Below are 25,448 nucleotides of genomic sequence, written 5' to 3'. Positions count from 1 at the left end.
GACCTTTAATCAAGAGAGGATGACAACTGATAGATAACATCCTGAGACAGGTCGCACATCTTTTCCAATGGTCTCAGGGGCCAAACAAAAGTCACCCATAGCCATGCATAACCCTATAATGCATTCTCTTTCCTGCACAAAGTCTTAGTTTTTCAAAACAAACCTTTATTTTTGGTTAAGATTGGTTATAAGTTATACTATACCTCCTTACCAACTAAATTTTTTTACAAAAATGTTGTCCAAGGTCTTAGTTTTCTCCTGAATCATAATTTTTTAGAGTACTATGTTCCCTATGCATCAACTCCACAACTTAAATGACTTGTCAAGTTTTCTTCCGTTCAAGGTGGTCCTTTGTGCACTATCTAGAGTCTTCACTAAAGAAAATCTACTAGTCACTTCCTCAAATGAGTTGAATAATAAACTTATCATAGCTACTAGCCCCTACCAAATTTAATATCCCATCCTGTAATCTATTCAAACTTCCATTTTCTAACTAAGGAGTATCATAATCTTGGGTAGTTTTCTTCTTCTTCAATGATAATCAGCAATACTAGTAATTGGCTTTTATTCAGGGTGATTTTTTGAAAGATAACCCTGGCCGCCCCGCCCCCACCAAGGTTACTGCGGGCTCAACGATGAGTACAGAATACAGCACACATAACTCAAAATCTTGTCTCACGAATATTACAAATTGTTACATGGCAGGAATCTGTGGAGTGACAGCTACAAATGCTAAAGGTCTACCATACATTTAATGGATGGGTGGTTTACATTAAGGGGCAATGCTACTGAGCCTGAAAACAGGATTCTCTTTTTTTTTTTTTGCAGTACGCGGGCCTCTCACTGCTGTGGCTCCCGTTGCAGAGCACAGGCTCCGGATGCGCAGGCTCAGCGGCCATGGCTCACGGGCCCAGCTGCTCCACGGCATGTGGGATCCTCCTGGACCAGAGCACGAACCCGTGTCCCCTGCATCAGCAGGCGGACTCTCAACCACTGCGCCACCAGGGAAGCCCAGGATTCTCTTGATTCTAAGCTCCAAGAACATTTGATTTCAAACTAATAACGTGTAACTTATCTTTTTAACATTAAACACCTTCACCTTCTATAGTCAACAAAAGTATCAATTTGCTTAAGCAGTTTTATTGGAATTCATGTAAAGCCAGCTTGGTTTCAAGAAAGTTTACTTAAAAGTGTGCAGTTTAGTAAAAAGAACACTTTAGAACATCTGAATCAACTTAAAATAACATGTTCTAATCATCTACTATGAGCATGTCTCCATGTTAGGCCTTATATCACAGTACAAAATCAAACCTCCTCACATAGTTCAGGTGAATATCCCTGGGCAAGATCCTAAATTTCACTGTAGAATCATTTCTACAGTGGAAAAAAAAAAAGATACATACTTAAGATACAAAAGGGTGTACTGTGAAAAATAAACCTCTTCTGCATTACAGTTAACTTTAGGGAAGACCAATGCCTAAACAACCTCATTCTGGTCTGCCATGTGTATGTGCAAATCTTAGTTGAGTCTGATTTTTTTTAATTAAAATATTTTCAAATAATCTGAAAAATTTCAACAGAGACCAACAATTAGATAATTGTAAAGAATTACTGTTAATTTGGGTGAGACAGTAATATGGTGGGGTTATATTAAACAAGAAAGTCCTCATCTGCTAGAAGTACACATAAAAGCAGATGAAATATGTCATTAAAAATATATACTGCAGCTAAAAAATAAAGGAAGGTAAAAATAAAACAAAGGAATAGGTGAAAATGAACAGCAGCAAATTAGTGGCTGTTGGAGCCTAAGTAATGGGTACTTAGAGATTCATAGTGCTATTTTTCCTTTTTCAGAGTTTGAAAATGCTCACAATAAAGAGTTTAATAACAGCATTTTTGCTTTCATGGAGCTTATCATGTCTACAACATTCTCAGTACCTCTTACAAGTAATAAGTAACACAGAATAAAGTCATCTAATTTGAATGAATTCTTCCCTTTAGGCAAAAAAAAAGTTATTTTGGAACTGTTGAAAAACTTATAAAACTACTTCAATATTCAAATTGGAAAATTTAAGCAGAGAAAATATAAAGAGCAGCTTACATTTACTCTTCAGCTTAAGAATCAAGTATAAGTGAGGCTTGCTGAAATAATTTAACAACACATACCTTCCACAATACAACAATATTCAAATCCACCTCATTGCACTTCTGAATTAATCTCATAGTGTCCTCTATTGACTGTTTTTCTGTATGCAGAGAAGACTGGGCTTGTGGTTTCTTCAATTCAGAGGATAAACTTCGATAAAAGAAGTCTGCACATGGGCTTGCTGAACTTACTATCTGTTAAAAGAAAATCGTTTGTCTGTATGTGTTTTCAATTAGATATACCCTGCCAAAATTTAAATTTCTACAACTTACATATACCCAAAAGGCTTGGTTGAATACAAGGAGGCCACCCTAAGACTTGAATACCTAAAATATTTGGCACAAATTACCCTGAATCTTAAAGTTTGAAGCTCAAATTCATAAATCTACACTTCCATGGCACTGGCTTTAACCTTCTAAGCATCCAGGGAGGGTAAATGGGTATCTCTAAGAAAATGAATAAAAAGTGAATTGTTGAGAATCTGACAAACAACATATATATGTATAACTGAATCATTTTACTGTACACTTGAAACCAATACAACATCGTAAAATAACTATACTTCAATTTTTTAAAAAGTGAATTGTTTAAAGGAAATTATGATTTTTTTAACTATTAAAAATAACAAATATTTCCCATTCAAATACTTGGAAGACTAAGTGATATCCAATGAAACAGAACGAATGAAGACACTGGCATTAACCTGGCTTTTATACTTGAAGGGAGAGAACAAGAGAAAAGATTTTTAAACAGACTCAGAACTACAGAATTTCCCTTAATTAATGACTACTGTGTTTCACAGTAAAATCTCTACACTTAACAATTTCTTGCATTATAAACTATATTATATAGCTGTTAAGCTTCAAGTTAATTATTAAATATTAATAAATACATATATTTTCCCCCTTAGACATGAACTTTTTCTGGTAAACCATTGTCCACATAGTTATCTCATCAACGTGTAGTGCCTGGTGAGTTCTATTTACTCAGATTCATCAAAAGGGAAAATGTCTTTGTTTATGCCATCTGCAGTGCTCCTACACAAAATTATTAACAATAAATATAATAAAAATTACAACCTTGATATAATTTAAGGGTCCTGATGATGTTTCTAGGGAATGTTTTTAAAAAGACACAAACAAAACAAACAACTTAAGTCCTAAAAGCTAAAATTCAACCATTCAGGAAGCAAGGAAGCACAGTGTCCAAAAGTCATACTCATTCTGGAATTATTGGACTTTTGGTGCTCTGGGATATTTCTAAATAGCTGCTTCCTCAAATGGCCAAAAGATAGTACAAAGAGTGGGTCAGATGAAGGCAAATGATAAGCACAATACAAAAGTCTAAGTATGTTTGGAATTATCAAGGAGAAGAACACAAAGAAATAATACTAGTAACAGCACAAAACGACAGGGAATTTGGTCCGTATTTTTCAAAGCAGGTCCCCAAATCACCTCTTCAGATTATCTGCAGAGCTGGATGAAAATGTGTATTCCCAAACTCTACCCAAAGTATGAGCCAGAGCTTTAGAGGTGGGACAGCAAAGCTTTCATTTTTATGAAAATTCTCTAGATAAAAAATTGTGTGCAGAGCTTCCCTGGTGGCGCAGTGGTTAAGAATCCACCTGCCAATGCAGGGGATATGGGTCGGAACCCTGGTCCAGGAAGATCCCACTTGCTGCGGAGCAACTAAGCCTACACGCCACAACTACTGGGCCTGCGCTCTAGAGCCCACGCACCTAGAGCCCGTTCCCCGCAACGAGAAGCCCCACGCACCACAACAAAGAGTAGCCCCCACTCGCCACAACTAGAGAAAGCCCGTGCGCAGCAACGAAGACCCAACACAGCCAAAAATAAAATAAATTTTTAAAAAATAGAGGGTGCAGACTGATAACCTCAAGATCACCTCAAAGCTTTAGCAATTCAGAGCCCCAGGTCTCATCCAGTCCCACTGACTGAGAATTTGCATTTTAACAAGATCCCCAGGTGACTTACATGCACATTATTTCAAAGTTTGAAAACCACTCTCAAGGTGGTTGTAACATATAATTATTGGGAGTATCAGTGCCCTAGTCAATAATACATTTAAAATTACAAAACAGCTTATTATTTGGGTCACAGAACCATATGATATTCCCAAATCCAGAGGGTTATCATCTGTTTGTTCCACTGTGACCACGTTCCCAAATAAACAGTTTCCTTCATATAATCCTGTTTCTTTAATCCCAAGGACTAAACTTATTTCATGAGTATCTTACACTCTAAAAGAAAGTTAAATTTAAATAACTAATTAAAATGCTATATTCCATATAGCATTTTTGTTTGCTTTGGGGCATGAAGACAAGTTGCAAAACCCAACAAAGCTGACATGTTCATCCACCAAAGAATTTGGGGATTACTAAAGCAATAGTTTTACCAAAATAGTCAAGATACTCCAGACTGTGACTTTTAAAATCAAACGTTATTGCGCTTATTCGCATACCTGTTCATTTCCAAAGATGATATCTGCAAAGGTATATTTTTCTGAGGACTGTGTAGCAACTAAAAAACAGGAGAGAACAAACTAATCATATCATTGGCATGAAATATAAAATAACCATTTAAGAAAGTGTGACAGTAAAATGAATTTACCTTCTTCCTCCTTACATCGTATTGCCTTGAAGCAAAACTTTCCCTTCTCCCTATTCGCAAGTTTGGCATCTAGGAAGAGAAAAGAGAAAATTTCAAGTATCTTTCTCAGTTTATAACATGGTAAAACCTAATTCATTACTCAGACTTCTTCAGTCACACTGGAAAATATTTCATAATTATAAATAGTGTTTAATGAAAAGCATCTTTGCTTTCCTCTCAATAAAGCAAATCTCATTCAGCTCCTTAAAAAGGTAAGATTAAATTTTCTTGAAATGCACGTTCATATGCACATATATATTCAGATATGTATGACATTATAGATAAACAGAAAATTTGAAAAATTAGAACTTGGCAGCCAGGGAGCCCACAATTCCACCACTCTATCACTTCTGCATGTCCTATCAATATTTTTTTCATATGGAGGATTTATACCAATATTACTATATGCACATATTTGCTATGATGCATTTCCCCACTATTGTGACATATTTTAAAAGCTTATATATTTTAATGACCACAAAATAATCTGAGTTGTAGCTTAATTCACATTAAAGCTCCATTTGATTTTTCTCTATTAAACATAATCTTACAATAAACTGCTCTGAATATATGGATCTTCTTATATTTTGAATTAATTCCTCTGTATAAATTCCAAAAATAAGAATTACTATGAGGCTAGATAAGGGTTTAAACATTTTTTTAAAATCTTTTAAAATACATTGTACAATTCTTTCCAGAAACAGTAAATATTTTGCCAGCTTCGATCTACTCCTACAAGCACTAAGCACTTTCATACTACTAGCAGGATGATAAAATGATGGAAATATTTTGGAAAACAATTTTACAGTATGTATCACAAGTGTGCATATTCTTTTGTTTAAAGTTATATGGGTACGCAAATACACAGAAAAGCCAGTCAACACACAAGTTTGATTACACACAGAAAAACCAGCTTTCCAATAGTAAAGGAAACAAAGAGAAACTTTCAATTCTAGTCTATATGTTTCTGTACTGCTCGAAATTTTGAGTGACCATGTATTCAGGCACTGATTTTACAACTGAATTTTTTAAAAAAGAAAAAATATATACAAATAGAAAAGATGTGGAATAAAAAGATGGGAAAGAATCGATTAACACAGTAATTTCACTTACAGTCATGTAAAGTAATGAAAGCACAATTTAATGCTTACAAAAGTTAATTATAAGAAAGTCATCAACCACCTAAACGAGCTCCAAAGATGGGCACAAGCTGTGGCTATCAGCACAGACCCCTGAGAGGGGCATGAAATGCTAAGGCTGCTGCTGTAGCCACCAAGAAGCCTGTGTGCAAGCACAGGTCACTATCCATACCACCCCGGCTAGGAGCCTGTGCAGCTCGCCACTGCCAGGGTCCCAAGATCCAGGGACAACTTCTCCAGGAGAACATGGTGCGCCTCAGGCTGTTGCAACGTCACGCTGTCCTCTGCCGCTGCAGGCTCGCCCCACATTCCATACCCCTCCCTCCCTCCCCCCGGCCTGAGTGAGCCAGAGTCCCCTAATCAGCTGCTACTTTAACCCCATCCTGTCTGGCAAACAGACGCCCTCAGGCGATGTACACACACAGGTGGAGCCAAATCCAAAGCTGAGACCCAGGAGCTGTGCGAACAAAGAAGAAAAAGGGAAATCTCTCCCAGCAGCCTCAGGAGCAGAGGATTAAATCCCCACAATCAACTCGATGTATCCTGCATCTGTGAAATACCTGAATAGACAACGAATCATCCGAAAATTGAGGCAATGGACTTTGGGAGCAACTGTGTTTGCTTTCTGTGTCTAATTTGTTTCTGGTTTTATGTTTATCGTAGTTTAGTTTTTAGAGCTTATTATCATTGGTAGATTTGTTTATTGTTTGGTTGCTCTCTTCCCTTTTTTATTTTACATATATATATATATATATATATGAGGTTTTTTTTTTCCTTTATCTCTTTTTGTGTGTGTATGTGTATGCTTCTTTGTGTGATTTTGTCTTTATAGCTTTGCTTTTGCCATTTGTCCAAGGGTTCTGATTGTCCTTTTTTTTTTTTTTTGGTATACTCTTTAGCACTTCTTATCAATGGGGGATTTGCTTTTTTGTTTGGTTGCTCTCTTCTTTCTTTCTCTCTCTCTTTTTAAATTACTTTCTTGTTTTTTTATTTTTAATAATTTTTTCTATTTTAATAACTATTTTATTTTATTTATTCATTTTTTTTCTTTCTTTCTTTTTTTTGCTTTCTCTCCCTTTTCCTCTGAGCTGTGCGGATGAAAGGCTCTTGGTGCTCCAGCCAGGCATCAGGGCTATGCCTCTGAGGAGGCAGAGCCAAGTTCAGGACACTGGTCTACCAGAGACCTCCCAGCTCCACGTAATATCAAACGGCGAAAGCTCTCACAGAGACCTCCATCTCAACGCTAAGACCCAGCTCCACTCAACGACCAGCAAGCTACAGTGCTAGACACTGTATGCCAAACAACTAGCAAGACAGGAACACAAATCCACCCATCAGCAGAGAGGCTGCCTAAAATCATAAGTTCACCGACACCCCAAAACACACCACCAGACATGATCCTGCCCACCAGAAAGACAACACCCAGCCTCATCCACAAGAACATAGGTACCAGTCCCCTCCACCAGGAAGCCTACACAACCCACTGAACGAACCTTACCCACTGGGAGCAGACACCAAAAACAACAGGAACTACGAACCTGCAGCCTGCAAAATGTATACCCCAAACACAGTAAGTTAGGCAAAATGAGAAGACAGAGAAATACACAGCAAATGAAGAAACAAGGTAACAACCCACAGACCAAACAAATGAAGAGGAAATAGGCAGTCTACCTGAAAAAGAATTTAGAGTAATGAGAGTAAATATGATCCAAAATCTTGGAAATAGAATGGGGAAAATACAAGAAACGTTTAACAAGGACCTAGAAGAACTAAAGAGCAAACAAACCAGGATGAACAACACAATAAATGAAATTAAAAATTCTCTAGAAAGAATCAACAGCAGAATAACTTAGGCAGAAGAACAGATAAGTGACCTAGAAAGTAAAATAGTGGCAATAACTACCACAGACCAGAATACAGAAAAAAGAATGAAAAGAACTGAGGACAATCTCAGAGACCTCTGGGACAACATTAAATGCACCAACATTCAAATTATAGGGGTCCCAGAAGAAGAGAATAAAAAAGGGACTGAGAAAATATTTGATGGGATTACAGTTGTAAACTTCCCTAATATGGGGAAGAAAATAGTCAATCAAGTCCAGGAAGCACAGAGAGTCCCACACAGGATAAATCTAAGGAGAAACACGCCAAGACACACATTAATCAAACTATCAAAAATTAAATACAAAGAAAAAATATTCAAAGCAGCAAGGGAAAAGCAACAATTAACATACAAGGGAATCCCCATAAGATTAACAGCTGATCTTCCAGCAGAAACTCTGCAAGCCAGAAAGGAGTAGCAGGACATATTTAAAGTGATGAAAGGGAAAAACTTACAACCAAGATTACTCTACCCAGCAAGGATCTCATTCAGATTCGATGGAGAAATTAAAACCTTTACAGATAAGTGAAAGCTAAGAGAATTCAGTATCACCAAACCAGCTCTACAACAAATGCTAAAGGAACTTCTCTAGGCAGGAAACAGGGAAGGAAAAGACAAACAAACGCAAAACAATTAAGAAAATGGGAATAGGAACATACATATTGATAACTACCCTATATGTAAATGGATTAAATGCTCCAACCAAAACACACAGACTGGCTGAATGGATAAAAAACAAAACCCATATATACAGTGTCTACAAGAGACCCACTACAGATCCAGTGACACATACAGACTCAAAGTGAGGGGATGGAAAAAGATGTTCCATGCAAATGGAAATCAAAAGAAAGCTGGAGTAGCAATTCTTGTATCAGACAAAACAGACTTTAAAATAAAGACTATTACAAGAGACAGAGAAGGACACTACATAATGATCAAGGGATCAATCCAAGAAGAAGATACAACAATTGTAAATATTTATGCACCCAACATATGAGCACCTCAATACATAAGGCAAATGCTAACAGCCATAAAAGGGGAAATTGACAGTAAAAGAATCATAGTAGGGGACTTTAACACCCCACTTTCACCAATGGACAGATCATCCAAAATGAAAATAAATAAGGAGGCAGAAGCTTTAAATGATACATTAAACAAGATGGACTTAATTGACATTTATAGGATATTCCATCCAAAAACAGCAGATTACACATTCTTCTCAAGTGCTCATGGAACATTCTCCAGGATAGATTATATCTTGGGTCACAAATCAAGCCTTGGTAAATTTAAGAAAACTAAAATTGTATCGAGTATCTTTGCCAGCCACAACACTATAAGACCAGATATCAATTACAGGAAAAAAATCTGGAAAAAATACAAACACATAGAGGGTAAACAATACACTACTAAACAACCAAGAGAACACTGAAGAAATCAAAGAGGAAATCAGAAAATACCTAGAAACAAATGACAATGAAAACACGACAACCCAAAACCTATGGCATGCAGCAAAAGCAGTTCTAAGAGGAAAGTTTATATCAATACAATCCTACCTCAAGAAACACCTCAAATAAATAACTTAACCTTATACCTAAAGCAATTACAGAAAGAAGAACAAAAAAACCCCAAAGTTAGCAGAAGGAAAGATATCATTAAGATCAGATCAGAAATAAATGAAAAAGAAATGAAGGAAACAATAGCAAAGATCAATAAAACTAAAAGCTGGTTCTTTGAGAAGATAAACAAAATTGATAAACCACTAGCCAGACTTATCAAGAAAAACAGGAAGAAGAATTAGAAATGAAAAAGGAGAAGTAACAACTGACACTGCAGAAATACAAAGGATAATGGGAGATTACTACAAGCAACTCTATGACAAAAAAATGGACAACCTGGAAGAAATGGACAACTTCTTAGAAAAGCACAACCATCCGAGACTGAACCAGGAAGAAATAAAAAATATAAACAGGCCAATCACAAGCACTGAAATTGAAACTGTGATTAAAAATCTTCCAACAAACAAAAGCCCAGGACCAGATGGCTTCACAGGCAAATTCTGTCAAACATTTAGAGAAGAGCTAAAACCTATCCTTTTCAAACTCTTCCAAACTATAGCAGAGGCAGGAACACTCCCAAACTCATTCTACGAGTCCACCATCACTCTGATACCAAAACCAGGCAAAAATGTCACAAAAAAAGAATACTACAGGCCAATATCACTGATGAATACAGATGCAAAAATCCTCAAGAAAATACTAGCAAACAGAATCCAACAGCACATTAAAAACATCATACACCATGATCAAGTGGGGTTTATCCCAGGAATGCAAGGATTCTTCAATATACACAAATCAATCAATGTGATAAACCATATTAACAAACTGAAGGAAGGAAAACATATGATCATTTCAACAGATGCAGAAAAAGCTTCTGACAAAATTTAACATCCATTTATGATAAAAACCGCCCAGAAGTAGGCATAGAGGGAATTACCTCAACATAATAAAGGCCATATATGACAAACTCACAGCCAACATTGTTCTCAATGGTGAAAAAGTGAAACTATTTCCACTAAGATCAGGAACAAGACAAGGTTGCCCACTCTCACCACTATTATTCAACATAGTTTTGGAAGTTTTAGCCATAGCAATCAGAGAAGAAAAAGAAATAAAAGGAATCTAAATTGGAAAAGAAGTAAAACTGTCACTGTTTGCAGATGACACAATACTATACATACAGGATCCCAAAGATACTACCAGAAAATACTTGAGCTAATCAATGAACCTGGTAAAGTAGCAGGATACAAAATTAATGCACAGAAATCTCTTGTATTCCTATACACTAATGATGAAACATCTGAAAGAGAAATTAGGAAACACTCCCATTTACCACTGCAACAAAAAGAATAAAATACCTTGGAATAAATCGACCTAAGGAGACAAAAGACCTGTATGCAGAAAACTGTAAGACACTGATGAAAGAAATTAAAGATGATACAAACAGATGGAGAGATATTCCATGTTTTTGGATTGGAAGAATCAACATTGTGAAAATGACTCTACTACCCAAAGCAATCTACAGAGTCAATGCAATCCCTATCAAACTGTCAATGGCATTTTAACAAAACTAGAACAAAAAATTTCACAATTTGTATGGAAACACAAAAGACCCCCAATAGTCAAAGCAATCTTGAGAAAGAAAAAGGGAGCAGGAGCAATCAGGCTCCTGGACTTCAGACTATACTACAAAGCTACAGTAATCAAGACAGTATGGTACTGGCACAAAAACAGAAATATAGATCAATGGAACAGGATAGAAAGCCCAGAGATAAACCCATGCACATATGGTCCCGTTATCTTTGATAAAGGAGGCAAGAATATACAATGGAGAAAAGACAGCCTCTTCAATAAGTGGTGCTGGGAACACTGGACAGCTACATGTAAAAGAATGAAATTAGAACACTCCCTAACACCATACACAAAATAAACTCAAAATGGATTAAAGACCTATATGTAAAGCCAGACACTATAAAAGTCTTAGAGAAAAACATAGGCAGAACACTCCATGACATAAATCACAGCAAGATCCTTTTTGACCAACCTCGTAGAGAAATGGAAATAAAAACAAAAATAAACAAATGGAACCTAATGAAACTTAAAAGCTTTTGCACAGCAAACAGAACCATAAACAAGATCAAAAGACAACCCTCAGAATGGGAGAAAATATTTGCAAATGAAGCCAACTGACAAACGATTAATCTCCAAAATATACAAGCAGCTCATGCAGCTCAATATCAAAACAACAAACAACCCACCCAATCCAAAAATGGGCAGAAGACCTAAATAGACATTTCTCCAAAGAAGATATACAGATTGCCAACAAACACATGAAAGGATGCTCAACATCACTAATCATTAGAGAAATGCAAATCAAAACTAAAATCAGATATCACCTCACACCAGTCAGCATGGCCATCATCAAAGTATCTACAAACAATAAATGCTGGAGAGGGCATGGAGAAAAGGGAACCCTCTTGCACTGTTGGTAGGAATGTAAATTGATACAGCCACTATGGAGAACAGTATGGAGGTTCCTTAAAAAACTAAAAATAGAACTACCAAACAACCCAGCAATCCCACTACTGGGCATATACCCTGAGAAAACCATAAAAAGCCAGGTACCACAATGTTCATTGCAGCTCTATTTACAATAGCCAGGACATGGAAGCAACCTAAGTGTCCATTGACAGATGAATGGATAAGGAAGGTGTGGCAATATATACAATGGAATATTACTCAGCCATAAAAAGAAACGAAATTGAGTTATTTGTAGTGAGGTGGATGGACCTAGAGACTCTTATACAGAGTGAAGTAAATCAGAAAGAGAAAAACAAATAACATATGTTAATACATATATATGGAATCTTAAAAAAACCAAATGAATGGTTGTGAAGAACCTAGGGGCAGGAAAGGATTAAAGATGCAGACATGGAGAATGGACTTGAGGACACGGAGATGGGGAAGGGTAAGCTGGGATGAAGTGAGAGAGTGGCATGGACATATATACACTACCAAAGGTAAAACAGATAGCTAGTGGGAAGCAGCCGCATAGCACAGGGAGATCAGCTCGGTGCTTTGTGACCACCTAGAGGGGTGGGATAAGGAGGGTGGGAGAGAGACGCAAGAGGGAGGAGATATGGCGATATATGTATATGTATAGCAGATTCACTTTGTTATACAGCAGAAACTAACACACCGTTGTAAAGCAATTATACTCCGATAAAGATGTTAAAAAAAGGACTTTGATATAATGTAATATATGATATAATTATAGCAAAGTATATACAGATATTTAAATGAGTTAAAAAAAAAGAAAGGCACCAATAATCTTATGACATTCTGGTACTGTTCTGAAAAAAATAAAATCAATGAAGGAAGATATCAGAATTTATTATGAAGAGGGAAAAAGGCACAAACCTTTGTTTTCAGAGAGATTTACAGATTTCTGTAACTTCCAGTGTTTGCTACTACTTGATACTTGTACTATATGGAATTCCTTAACACCTGCTTCACTCTATCAAAAGGAAATAAAAGAGTCATTCAAGATTTAGGAGCACTAACGTAGAATACTCTAATGAGAATGACACTGCTACCAAAGTCAGTATCAATTAACACAAGATGAAATTTTTATTTTGAAATAAATTAACAATACATTTCAGAAATGTAAATTATTTCAATCCCTCTATAAACATTCTTAAAACACATAAGTCATCATCTTATTCACAAAATAGATTTAATTATAATATACTCCCAGTGGCAAATTTTTAAATATTGAAAGGCATTCAGTTATTAGAATCTATTATAATGAGTTATTTAATATATCAAAAATTATTTGCTGCCAATTTTTAATCAAAACCATAGCACTTTTATTTCTTCTAATCTTTCTCTCACATTCCTGTTAAGGCAAAAAGCAACAAAGAACAGAATCCCAATATACAGTCAATGTACATAAAATTATTTAAATTGCATATATTTTTTATTCTCCTGAATAGGAGCTAATTTGAAATTATTCAAATGTTCTTACTCTTACAAATATTGATTTTTTTGGGAAGAACACCGAAATATCAGCACATTGACCTTGAATGTCCTAAAATGACCATACAAATTTATGAAGCTAAAAGACATGACAGAAATAATAAGTAACATTTCAAACAGGTATCTAAACTGAATCAATATGAAGCTAAGATTCTCCTTTAATAAGATCACATTTCCTTCTTCAAGAATATTCATTTTGATATTTAGAGTACATAAACAGGAAATATAAAATGTTTAAAATGCTTTATATAAAGGAAATGGTACTGCTGGAAATGTATAAGTAAGGGGTTATCAAGTTAATACTGAATGTGAAATCCTAACAGAACTTTGTAAATTTAAGCACATCAAAACACATCCTCGTCATTTTCCTCACATCCTCGTCATTTTCCTACATTGGGCTGGTAGGCTTCTGTTATCATACAGGTGACTTCCCTTCATCCCATGTTTTTAATACTTTTACACCTGGAGATCTTCACCTTTCTCTAAGCTCTTCTACCTAGATTCTTAAGCCTGGACTTTTCCTACCATCTATCTAGCTCTTTGGTTTTCTCCCTCTCCTTCGATTCAACAACATGAGTGTGGACCCAGCTTGTCCCCAAAGCCTGCGTGGCCCCAAAGCATCCAATTCTAGGGAATCTTCACCAATGCCTGAGATTTACGGGCCTGAAGAAAATTATGTGTCCTTGCAAATGTCATCTGCTGAGACCCACGACATGGAGACTGTCTCTCCTCTTCCTTCCTTCTCCATGGATCTGCTTATTCAGGACAGTCCTGATTCTCCCACAAGCCCCACAGTAAAACTAATAGCCACGGCTGCGGACAAGAGCACAGAGAAGAAGGAAGAGAAGGTCCTGGTCAAGAAGCAGAAGACCAGAACCGTGTTCTCTCAGACGCAGCAGTGTGTGCTCAATGACAGATTTCACAGGCAGAAATACCTCAGCCTCCAGCAAATGCAAGAACTTTCCAACATCCTGAACCTTAGCTACAAACAGGTTAAGACCTGGTTCCAGAACCAGAGAATGAAATGTAAGAGGTGGCAGAAAAACAACTGGCTGAGGAATAGCAACATTGTGACTCAGGGCCCAGCAACTACAGAATACCCGGGCTTCTATTCCTACCACCAAGGATGCCTGGTGAACTCTTCCGGAAACCTGCCCACGTGGGGTAACCAGACCTGGGATAACCCAACTTGGAGCAACCAGAGCTGGAATAGTCAGTCCTGGAGCAACCAGAGCTGGAACAGTCAGACCTGGTGCCCCCAAGCTTGGAATAACCAGACTTGGAACAATCAATTCAACAACTATGTTGAGGAATTCCTGCAGCCCCAGATCCAGTTCTAGCAAAATTCTCCTGTCAGTGATTTGGAGGCCACCTTGGAAACTGCCGGGGAAAGCTATAACATAATACAGTAAACTGCTAAGTATTTCAATTCCCAACAGCAAATCATGGATTTATTCCCAAATTACTCCCTGAACACACAGTCTGAAGATTTCTAACGATGGCTGTATTATTCAATCTCAATTTGAGCTGTGACTGTTATTACTTCCCTAGAATTTTTCTTTTACAATTACGTATCTCTCTGCCTTGATAAGCTGCTTTTCATTGCGCCTTTTGTGTCAATTTGGGGGTGTATGATTGGTGTCTACTCAAAGAGGTTTCACAAGCATTGGCTTCTACGGACATCATGATAAAAGATGACAGGCGGCTATAGATAACTAGGTTATAATACTATTTTTTTGGTATCTTTAGGATCTAGAACCTAACCTCAAGAATAGGGAGCAAAAGTACAAAGATGTGTAATGAAGGATTATTCATATTTTCTGGGATGGGGAGGCTTTACTTGTTAAGAACCTCAGTTGTTAAGGTGAAGGGTTAAGCTACAATGTGCTTCACTGATTTCCTCTACCCCTTTTTGCTATTTTACTACAACCCCTAATTTTTTCCACCAGTCTAGTATTTGTAGAAAGATGTTTTAATTTGTCCACATCATAATACTACCAGTTGGCTGGTTCGTTTATAAGTACCAATAAACAAAAAAATTACCCATTTAAAAAAAAAAAAACAACACATCCTCAATGGTGAGACTAGAAAGCACTTTATGAGATCTTTTTTTGGTTGAATTACTGGTATATGGCCATATACCATATGATTATGTATCATATTAATACCACTAATACCACTAGAGCCTTTTTTTTTTTTTTTTTTTTTTTGGTTACGCAGGCCTCTCACTGTTGTGGCCTCTCCTGTTGCGGAGCACAGGCTCCGGACGTGCAGGCTCAGCGGCCATGGCTCATGGGCCCAGCTGCTCCGCGGCATGTGGGATCCTCCCGGACCGGGGCACGAACCCATGTCCCCTGCATCAGCAGGGGGACTCTCAACCACTGCGCCACCAGGGAAGCCCAATACCACTAGATCCTTTAATTTGAAGTACTGAGGGATAAAATTACAAAGCAAATTGAGAATTAACATGTTTCTACATTCCATTCTATATGAACATCCCTAAATTCCTAGCTTATGCTGTCTTGTGAAGGAAAAAAAATCATTATGAAAAACAAAGGATACACTTAAAATATAATTAAAGACAAAATTTAGTTTTAAACCAGCTTACGGTATTGGTATTTTCCACATCCACAAAGACTAGCATATTGCCTCCTCTGCCCTCCTCATCTTCAAGAGAATTACTTCTGCAGACAGTGGCTCGCACATTCAAAGATCGACTGGTACAAATGACTGCCGTGTGTCTTAATATTCTGTGACTAAAGAAGTAAAAATTACAAATTTAATCTAAGACTCTCTCCCACTGTTATGATTCTCTAATTCCAAATAAAGCTTTTTTAAACCTATTCACCCTCAGGACAATTTATACTCTAAAAAAACCAAGACAGATACAATAAGGTAAAATTATCTAGTTAGCCTAACATTAGTTCAATTCTTTATTCTCAGTTTGGAAGAAAACTATAAGTCTCCTTTTTTCCCTGCTCATCAAACTCAGCCACCGTATAGTACATGAAAATAATCATCATATGGTCATGTCTTGATTATACCTCTTCTGATAGTAGTTCCAAAGTTAATGACTGAATGCCTACCAAGTAAATGCCAAACTTTCACCTGGCATTTAAGGCTCTCCACAATAGAGCTTTACAATTCCACCTTTATTCCCCCTTTATACATTTTATACTGTAGCCAAACTAACTACATGCAGTTCATATTTCCCAAGTTGGAAATTTTCATTCATATATACAGTTACTTCCGGGAATACCCACTACTCTCTTGCCTATCCCCTTTGATCCAAATTCTGAAATCTTTACCTTCTTTGGAAGTTCATTTTACCACTACTACATTCTACAAAGTCTTAATGGATTGCTTTGGCCAGAGAACTCTCTATCATCTTCTTAAGGGGAATTAACATTTACCGAGGACCTAAAATGTACCTGTCCTTACAAATATTATATCTTTTGGTTCTCATAGTAAGCCTTACAAGATATTTTATTAAATTTTAAAATGTAGCACAATTACTCCCGGTTAATTTTGTAAAAATGACAATGGCATTATCATAAAATACTCTATTGCACTACAGGCTACAGATCCTTGTATAAGCCAGCTAGGTTTGATTTCCTCAGTGATGCCCATAACACCACCTAAATCATGTGCTCTGCAAATACATACATTTTGGGAGGCAGGGGAGGGCACTAGGGAAAAGGAAAAGGAAAACAGAGTAATTTTCTTTAAAAAGGATGACTGTAGGCAAGTTGTCTTCATATACAAATGACACCCTGTTTTAATACATGATACCTGTGAATTTCATTATTATGTGATAACTTTGGCCATAGTACTTAGTTGTATCGAAGAATCATGAAGTTTATAGAAAGAAGCACGAAAAAGATTAATGTAGCTTAATTTTTTCCACTTTTGGCTGCTTAGAACTTACAATTAGATTAGGGACAACCTCAGATATAAACTTCATGCATAATTTGGAAGGGAGTAATTTCTTAGTAAACTATGACATATGTTAACAAATATCAAAATGTTTATTTGAATGGGTGTATATATATCTATATATATTAGATGCAGAGGTTAAACCTAAAAAGTTTTATAATACTCACCGTATTTTAGGCTGCTTTTTAACACTTTCATAGTAAAACAAAAAGTTAATTTCATGGACACCTTCTTCATCTGGCCCACGTAACCACATTGGTAGCTGAACTGAAGCTCCAGGTAGAAGAACAGTGTCAGGAAGGGGAACAGGAATCACCTCTGGCTGACTTCCTATGCCAATGCCAAAGTCTACAGAAGAAGCTGATGATATGAGTGCTGTACACACAGAGGTAGAATCTGTCACAACAGTCTTGTAAGCACTACAGTTCTCAGAAGCTGAGGGACTTAGTGGTGTTAGAACAGCTGTGTTACCACCAAAAGTAAAGAACTCTGGACGTTTAGAAACAACCTTCAATCCAGTAAGAGGACATTTGCTGACATTGACAAATTCTACATATGCTTTTCGGATTTCTCCACAGAGAAGCCCTGTAGGAAAATGTATAAAGAACACCTGCATTGGAGGGAAAAAATATTATTATATTGTCTGTTAAAAATTCTGAACCTCTAATTAATAACACTTTAAGATGCTGTATTTCTTTACTACAGGTTTACAAGTATTTTATTAATTCTCTTTGATATCTCCCTGGGTATGTGGTATTAAGAACTCCATTTTAAAAAAGAGAATGAGACAGAGACCAGTGTTACTCAGTAGCAGATTTCAGAGTTATGAATTAAAGGTACAGTGTCAATAACTACAGGGTCACCGGCAAAACTTTCACAACTGTGTAGATTATGGACAAGAGAAGCTATAAGTAATTTAGCATGGTCACATGAACAATTATCAGCTGAAAAACCCTTAACATTGTCAACTTAAAAAGTAGCTCAACTATCTATTTATACAGCATTAAAATGAAAAGAGGCACAATAGGTCTTAAAAGGGAAAAGCATATAGATGCATGATTCCATATGTATAATTTAAAAAGCCGGTATCTTCGAATCTCCTCAGGCTTTCAGTAAGCTGTGTGGAAGCAAAACCTGATCTGACAAATGGAGGCTCTTTATAGCCTTTTCCATTTAGTGTCATATTCATGTGGTTCACTCAAGCCACATTAATGTGCTTGATTACCAGGTGCTGCCACAAACCCAACAGGGGTCACATAACGCTTTAGATAAAAACACACATGTATATGCACAATTTCTAAAAATTAAAAAAAAAAATTGACTTCCAACACATGCCTGGCCTCAGGATTTCAGATAAGAGATGGAAATACGGACTAACAAAATCATCCAGTAAGTCATCTGCATTTAAAAGATCCAGAAGAATAAATGTCACAAGTACTCTGACAGCATCTAAGAAAGGAAGAATATAAAGGTAACAGTATGAGGAATAAAGTTACAGCTGGCTGTCCCAAAGGAGTTATGAAAGTCCGGTGGAGGCTTCCCTGGTGGTGCAGTGGTTGAGAGTCCGCCTGCCGATGTAGGGGACACGGGTTCGTGCCCCGGTCCGGGAAGATCCCACATGCCGCGGAGCGGCTGGGCCCATGAGCCATGGCTGCTGAGCCTGTGCGTCCGGAGCCTGTGCTCCGCAACGGGAGAGGCCACAACAGTGAGAGGCCCGTGTACCGCAAAAAAAAAAAAAAAAAAAAAAAAAAACAAAGTCCAGTGGAAATATCTGTCTTTTAGTCTTAGTTTGAATAGGACTTCATTATGGCCACATTCTTAAGGAATCAGATAAAATTTGGGGAAATCAGAAGCTTTAAAAATGGACATGAGAGGGCTTCCCTGGTGGCGCAGTGGTTGGGAGTCCGCCTGCCGATGCAGGGGACGCGGGTTCGTGCCCCGGTCTGGGAGGATCCCACGTGCCGCGGAGCGGCTGGGCCCGTGAGCCATGGCCGCTGAGCCTGCGCGTCCGGAGCCTGTCCTCCGCAACGGGAGAGGCCACGACAGTGAGAGGCCCGCGTAACGCATAAAAAAAAAAAAAAAAAAAAAAAAAAAAAAAAAATGGACATGAGAAAATAAGGGATTAAGGCAGAAATCCAAAACACAGATTAAGAAGATGGGAAAAAATAAACCAAGTATAGCATTATACTGAAGACACTGATGATGTACTAATTAGCTAGTATCAAATAAGCTTAGTCAAATAAGCTAAAATTTGTGAAGGAATATCAATTTTGAGTTGTTATATCAAAAACAACTACATGAGTAACAAGTGAAACAGAGTACTGTAAAGACACACTAAAACACACACCGATACCCAGATACCATCAATAAGGCTACAGCACTGGTAGAATGGGAAGGGTGATGGAATAAGACCAGTGATACACCACTTGTAGGATACTGTGTAATATACCTTCAGAATAAAGGTTTTACTAAATACACTATGTTGACTCTAAGGAGAACCAGTGTATCTAGCCTTTACTTCAAATGCACTGTTGCTGAAAGTCCTTTATTTTATTTATTTTTTGGGCGGGGGCAGCTACATTGGATCTTAATTGTGGCAGGCAGGATCTTTTCATTGCAGCATGTGGACTCTTGGCTGCGGCGCACAGGCTCAGTAGTTGGGGTGCGCGGGTTTAGCTGCCCCATGGCATGTGGGATCTTAGTTCCCCAACAAGGGATTGAACCCACGTCCCCTGCATTGCAAGGCAGATTCTTAACCACTGGACCACCAGGGAAGTCCCTAAAAGTCCTTTTAAACAGGTGGTGTTTTGGACAGCTTCAAATTTTAATGGAAAATAAGACCAAGAACCAGGAGTGTGACTTCTACTAATTTATCCCAAAGATATATGTGTGATATGCATATACATAATGTATAAAACTGATATGCATAAGGTTATTTACTGTGGTTTTATCTGTAACAGCAAGTGATTGGACACAAGTGACAGACAAGTCTGGTTGAATAAACTACATGTACACAACTTACTGCCTATGCAGTGAGAACCTGAAGGGGTCTGCTCTTCTTTCTGCTATTCTATGTTAAAATTTATCCTAACAAAATGTTAAAAATTAGTAAGTGAAGAAAAGTTTTGGAATGATACCATTTTTTCTCCAACAGAACTTAAATACAAAATATTTCTAAGTAGATACAGCTCATAGTTCACTGTTTGCTTTCAGTATGCTATACACATTAGAGTTAACACATGACACTTTAATTATATTTTCTCAATGAGTTTCTCTAATTTTCATCCTCAATCTTGTTTTGATAAACATATACAGTTAGAGACTATTTCATCAGATGCTGTAGATTGATTACTTCTTTCACTACTCCCTTAAACACTTCAAACTCTACAAAATATTTCTGACATAAGATACTAGGAATGGGAATATTCTATGATTTTTACTGATATTAATGTACACTACTGTTCATCCAAGTATAATATAAGGTCTCTTAACTGACCTCCATCATACCATGTCTGTTGGATTAACCAAATTCTCTAATATTTCAGTAGAAAATACTAAGTGATGTTTATGGAACTGAACATTAGTAGCTTTTGGTTTTCTACTAAACCCACCCTCTTTTATACCTTAAAGTACAACTTTTATCTGCAGATAAAATCTAGACATATACTGTACTTAGATTACTTGACAATTTCCTTTAGCTTCTCACTCTGAAGAAACCAAAACTGGACACTTAAAATGTCAACTTATGGATGTGGAAGAATGCATGAAAGATGAAATGAAACTCATATTAGGAAACCCATACCAACACAAAGAACTCATAGAAAAGGTCTCTAACCTAAACACACACCCCCAAAATAGTAAATAAATAGATATTCGTATGTTTTCAATTAAGGTAAAATGTTTAGGGTATGGATTTATTATGGTTTTTTTGGTTATTCACTTTACAAGCTTTTTTGTTTAATCAACCAAACACCAGTTGCTGTATTATGTAGAACAAGAGGTCCTCTGCTCTAAAACACCCTCTTCAGGGAGAACTGCATCTATAACAATAAAATTTTAAAAACAAAACAAAAACACTATGGTATGCAAGAGGCAAAGTTAAGTACAGAACCAGCAATATCGAAAACAAGATGAATGTAAATTTAAAGACTGTTGAGTTAAACAGAACTTAAAGTCAAACATCAACTGGTTCAACTTCCCTCATTTTATAAGTGAAGAAACTTTCCAAGATCATATAATTAGAGATGGGCTTAGACAGAAGCTGAAAAGCTAAGCTCTATCCTTAATGTGTACCTGAGAAGCACTGCACTTAAAAACCATTGGCACATTTAGCAGTCTTAATAATTGAAGAACATTTAACTAATATGGTATAATAAAAACCATAAGCTAGGAGAATCTATAAAAACTGAGTATTTTGGTATTCTCTATTGATTTATCTCAAAACTTAAACCAGAGAGGTCAGAATCTCCCCTTTTGCAAGTAAGCTGTAGCAAATTCTTACATATACAATCCTAAGCAAAATGTTTATTAGTAACTTCTAAACTACAATGGTATTGAATAGTCCTAAAATAACATTTGGATCCCAACTCATTTCATCTTCAGTCTCAAAACTCCTAGCTATAGCAATGCAATTGTAATAAAAATGCCAATTTTCATTATTGTATTATTGTGGGAACTTGACCAACTTGGACAGAAGTGGCACAAGTGTAAGAAAAAAATTATTATGAGCAGGCCTCGGCTTGCCAAATTAAAAAAAGATGATAAAGCAAGAGTATGGAAATGACACAAAAACAGAAGAAGAAATGTCAAGGAGAACAGGTATCATCTGCATAACATACTTTCAGGATATTAGTATATTAGGAAGATGCCATAATAAGTTGCCAATATTCAATTAATGGTAATTGGGACTAGAAACAAAGTTTGATCCCTACCCCCTGACATTCAGAGAGTATATTCCCTTGGATTTCAAAGCAAAGACACTAAACAATAAAACTATAAAAGTTTTGACTAGGGAAGTCTCTGTAAGTAAATATAAAACTTAGAAGCAACCAAGTAAAGGACTATCAGTTAAGAATGATTTAATATAAGTTAAAAATCTTTAAGTGATGAAAGACACCAAATCAAAGTTAAAGTATGTGCAAATATTTATCAACCAGAAACTGGCACTGCCATCAGTGTTTAATGAGTCTTTTATTTGCCCTACACAACTCTTTAAATGCAACATAATTAAGCAAGTGTAAAATCTGGGCAGAATACATGCAGCTCAACAATACCTTTCCCTTAACACACACACATCACCGTTTCCATGAGCATGTTACCTACCCCACCACTATAGGATTAGTACCCATAAAATCATCCAATGAGAAAAAGGAAGTAACCCAATTAAAGGGTATCATATGGACTTACAGAAGGAAAATATCATACGGACCAAAAAAATGAAGATTGACTAACCTATCAGTTATCAAAGAAATGCCATTTTGATTTGCAGAAGTTAAAAAAAAAAAAAACCTGATAGTATCCATTATGGCACAGACATGAAGCAATGGGCACTCTCATTCTGAAGGAAAAGTGTCAATTCCTACAGCCTTGCTGAAGGTAATTTTATAGTATATTGCATGATTGACCCAACAATTCCATTTCTAAAAGCCTAGTCTCAACTAGAACATGAACAAAATATGTATATAAATTATGTTTACTGCAGAACTGTCAGTAATGATGAAAAACTAGAACCATACCCATTAATACATAAATGATTAAAATACATTGTAATGTATCTGAATACATTACAGCTGTTAAAAAAGAATTTTACTGATTGTGAACAAAGACCAAGCTTTGTTGTTTAAGACAAAAAGCAAGTCACAGGATAAAATGTGCAGTATGATTATTAAAAATATATGTAAGTGTAAAACGAAAGGTCTGAAAAGAGAAACATCTGTTTGGAATCACTGGCGCTTTCTGAAGGTGAATGACTAAGCTTCTAACTCCCCTACTAGGGAAACATGAGGATGCAGGAGGAAGGCCCTCCTTCCAGTGTTCACACTTATACTTCATGGCTGTGCCACTGGCCTGCCTTTCAGGTAAACACCTGATTCAAGGTGGGCCACAGTTCTTTCCTAGATTTGTAATGAAGTGGCACAAAGACCAGAAGTTGTAAGACTGAAGTCATATCAAAAGTAATGCTTTCTAAAGGCTTTACGAATTCCCTGGAGCTGCTGAGTCCTTACTCTTCCTTGAGACCTACTGTTCTGTGATACTTTAGTTTCCATGAGATATTCCAAAATCCTTCAAACTAAATAATATTGGTGGGGGGAGGCGGGTTATGCTACCCAGCATCAGTTTCTATCTTTTGCAACTAAAAGATGGCATGAAAGTATGACAGGGTGGGATACAAAGAAAGTGAAGGGAATATTGGTTTTATTCATATAAAAATTATCTATATTGCTTAAATTTTTTACAAGAATTAACTCCTGTTATTTTTATATCCTACCCAGAAAGAGCCATTGATTTTAATAACAACCAAAGTGTTCTTTCAGAAGGTTTTTCTCAACTTCCATTAGTATTTTGAGGATTGTATCTTACAACCTGGCTGTGACTTAATGCTAATTTGCATGATTATCTTATCTTTGTAAATTACATCTGTTCCGCATCAGCTTTTTTTTGGCTGTACCACACAGCAACGGGATCCCAGCTCCCAGACCAGGGACCGAACCCACACCCCCCACAACCCCACAGTGGAAGCACAGAGTCTCAACCACTGGACCGCCAGGGAAGTCCCCAAGAATTTAAAAGTGCATTTCAATCTATCAATAATACCAAAGTCTAAAATTAACCTACCCAAAATATCCTCATCTTACAGATAAATTATTAAGTGTATGAAATTTTAAAAAGTGAAATACCTCCAACAGTGGCATTTCCTCAGTGATTATGGGATCTAAACGTCGATCAGGACCATATTTAATAGATGTTTTCTCTTCTTTTGTGTTGTTAAGTCGAGGACCTTGAATTTCTAAATCCTGTCTCCCTCGGACTGACATACTCAAGGAATGCTTTCCTGAAATAAAAAACAATCAATGCCCTAAAATAATTTGGTACGTTAACTGACATCAATTTAGCTTGAATATATGAATACTGTATGTTTCAGATTATTTCTAGAAAAATTCTAGACAATTACTAATTAGCATGGTTAATCAAAGAATTAAGCATATTTTATTTCCATGCTTAACAACACCTATTGTATGCTGCTTAATTTCTAATTTTATTAGGATTTACTTACTTTACAGAAGGACTACTAAATAGGAAGTTTCTGAAACCTACATTTAACCATAATGGCTATTAACCAAAAAGATCTATCTGACAGAACAGCTACTCATATTCAGTATATATATACTAATTTGAATTATTTCTGGATTATAAATAACTACATCTTCTTAATAGAATGCACAAAGAAAATTAAAGATAGTATAGGTAGCTTTCTCAAAATTAAACTCACTTAATAATCATGTGAGATTTTCCTCAAAAGCTTCCACACATTGCATGTAGGTGTGAAAAAAGCCAGGGTGTACAACTTTATTTCCTGCAGGAATACTTAGAGTCTTTAATGTGCTGAAGATCACTGTGATACTCCCAGACCAGACACACAATGTAGCATTTCCCATACCTCATCTGACCCAGATCCCTATTAGCATTTTACATAGTAAATAGAACTACACTAAAACTTCATAAAAATTCTGCTATAAGATGCAATTTAATAGTTAATTCAAGTTCTCCTCCCATTAATGTCATAAAATATTTATTAATGCATATATTCGGTACCTTAAATGAAGCAATTAGCTATAATTTATTGACAACCGTAACTTTGTAGTACTCGATTAAAATCCTAGGTAGGTACAGTGGGAAAGGAAAGAAGCTTCAAAAAGTTTTTAACACTCAGTTTACTTACTTAAAATATTCAAAAATTAGCAAGATTATTTATAAAAGAATCTTGTCTGGTGCTTTTCAACCAAGAATTACACATATAGTACTAAAATGCATAAACACCATACTCAACTTTAGTATCAATTTTTTCCTTATAATTTTTGAATT

The 25,448-nt window shown here is 36.4% G+C and overlaps 1 protein-coding gene and 1 pseudogene across 5 annotated transcripts in view; one reads left to right on the top strand and one right to left on the bottom strand.

The window, feature by feature from the left end:
- Window positions 1-25,448, bottom strand: part of TRAPPC8 (trafficking protein particle complex 8) — an 89,465-nt gene that overhangs the window by 12,182 nt on the left and 51,835 nt on the right. For 4 of the 5 annotated variants that reach the window (XM_032602426.1, XM_032602425.1, XM_032602430.1 and 1 more), the window contains exons 19-25: window positions 24,263-24,417; window positions 17,534-17,976; window positions 16,039-16,186; window positions 12,813-12,909; window positions 4,777-4,845; window positions 4,628-4,686; window positions 2,167-2,340 (exon numbers count right to left, since the gene is read on the bottom strand). In XM_032602426.1, the coding sequence (XP_032458317.1) occupies window positions 2,167-2,340; window positions 4,628-4,686; window positions 4,777-4,845; window positions 12,813-12,909; window positions 16,039-16,186; window positions 17,534-17,976; window positions 24,263-24,417 (1,145 nt within the window). The remainder of the gene's footprint in view (window positions 1-2,166; window positions 2,341-4,627; window positions 4,687-4,776; window positions 4,846-12,812; window positions 12,910-16,038; window positions 16,187-17,533; window positions 17,977-24,262; window positions 24,418-25,448) is intronic. The other variant, XM_032602427.1, reaches the window with a different exon arrangement.
- Window positions 12,943-15,620, top strand: LOC116738745 (annotated as a pseudogene).

The sequence above is a fragment of the Phocoena sinus genome, chromosome 14 (genome assembly GCF_008692025.1).
Source record: "Phocoena sinus isolate mPhoSin1 chromosome 14, mPhoSin1.pri, whole genome shotgun sequence".
In the NCBI taxonomy this organism is placed as follows: Eukaryota; Metazoa; Chordata; class Mammalia; order Artiodactyla; family Phocoenidae; genus Phocoena; species Phocoena sinus.
This window is presented reverse-complemented; position numbering and strand designations above follow the sequence as displayed.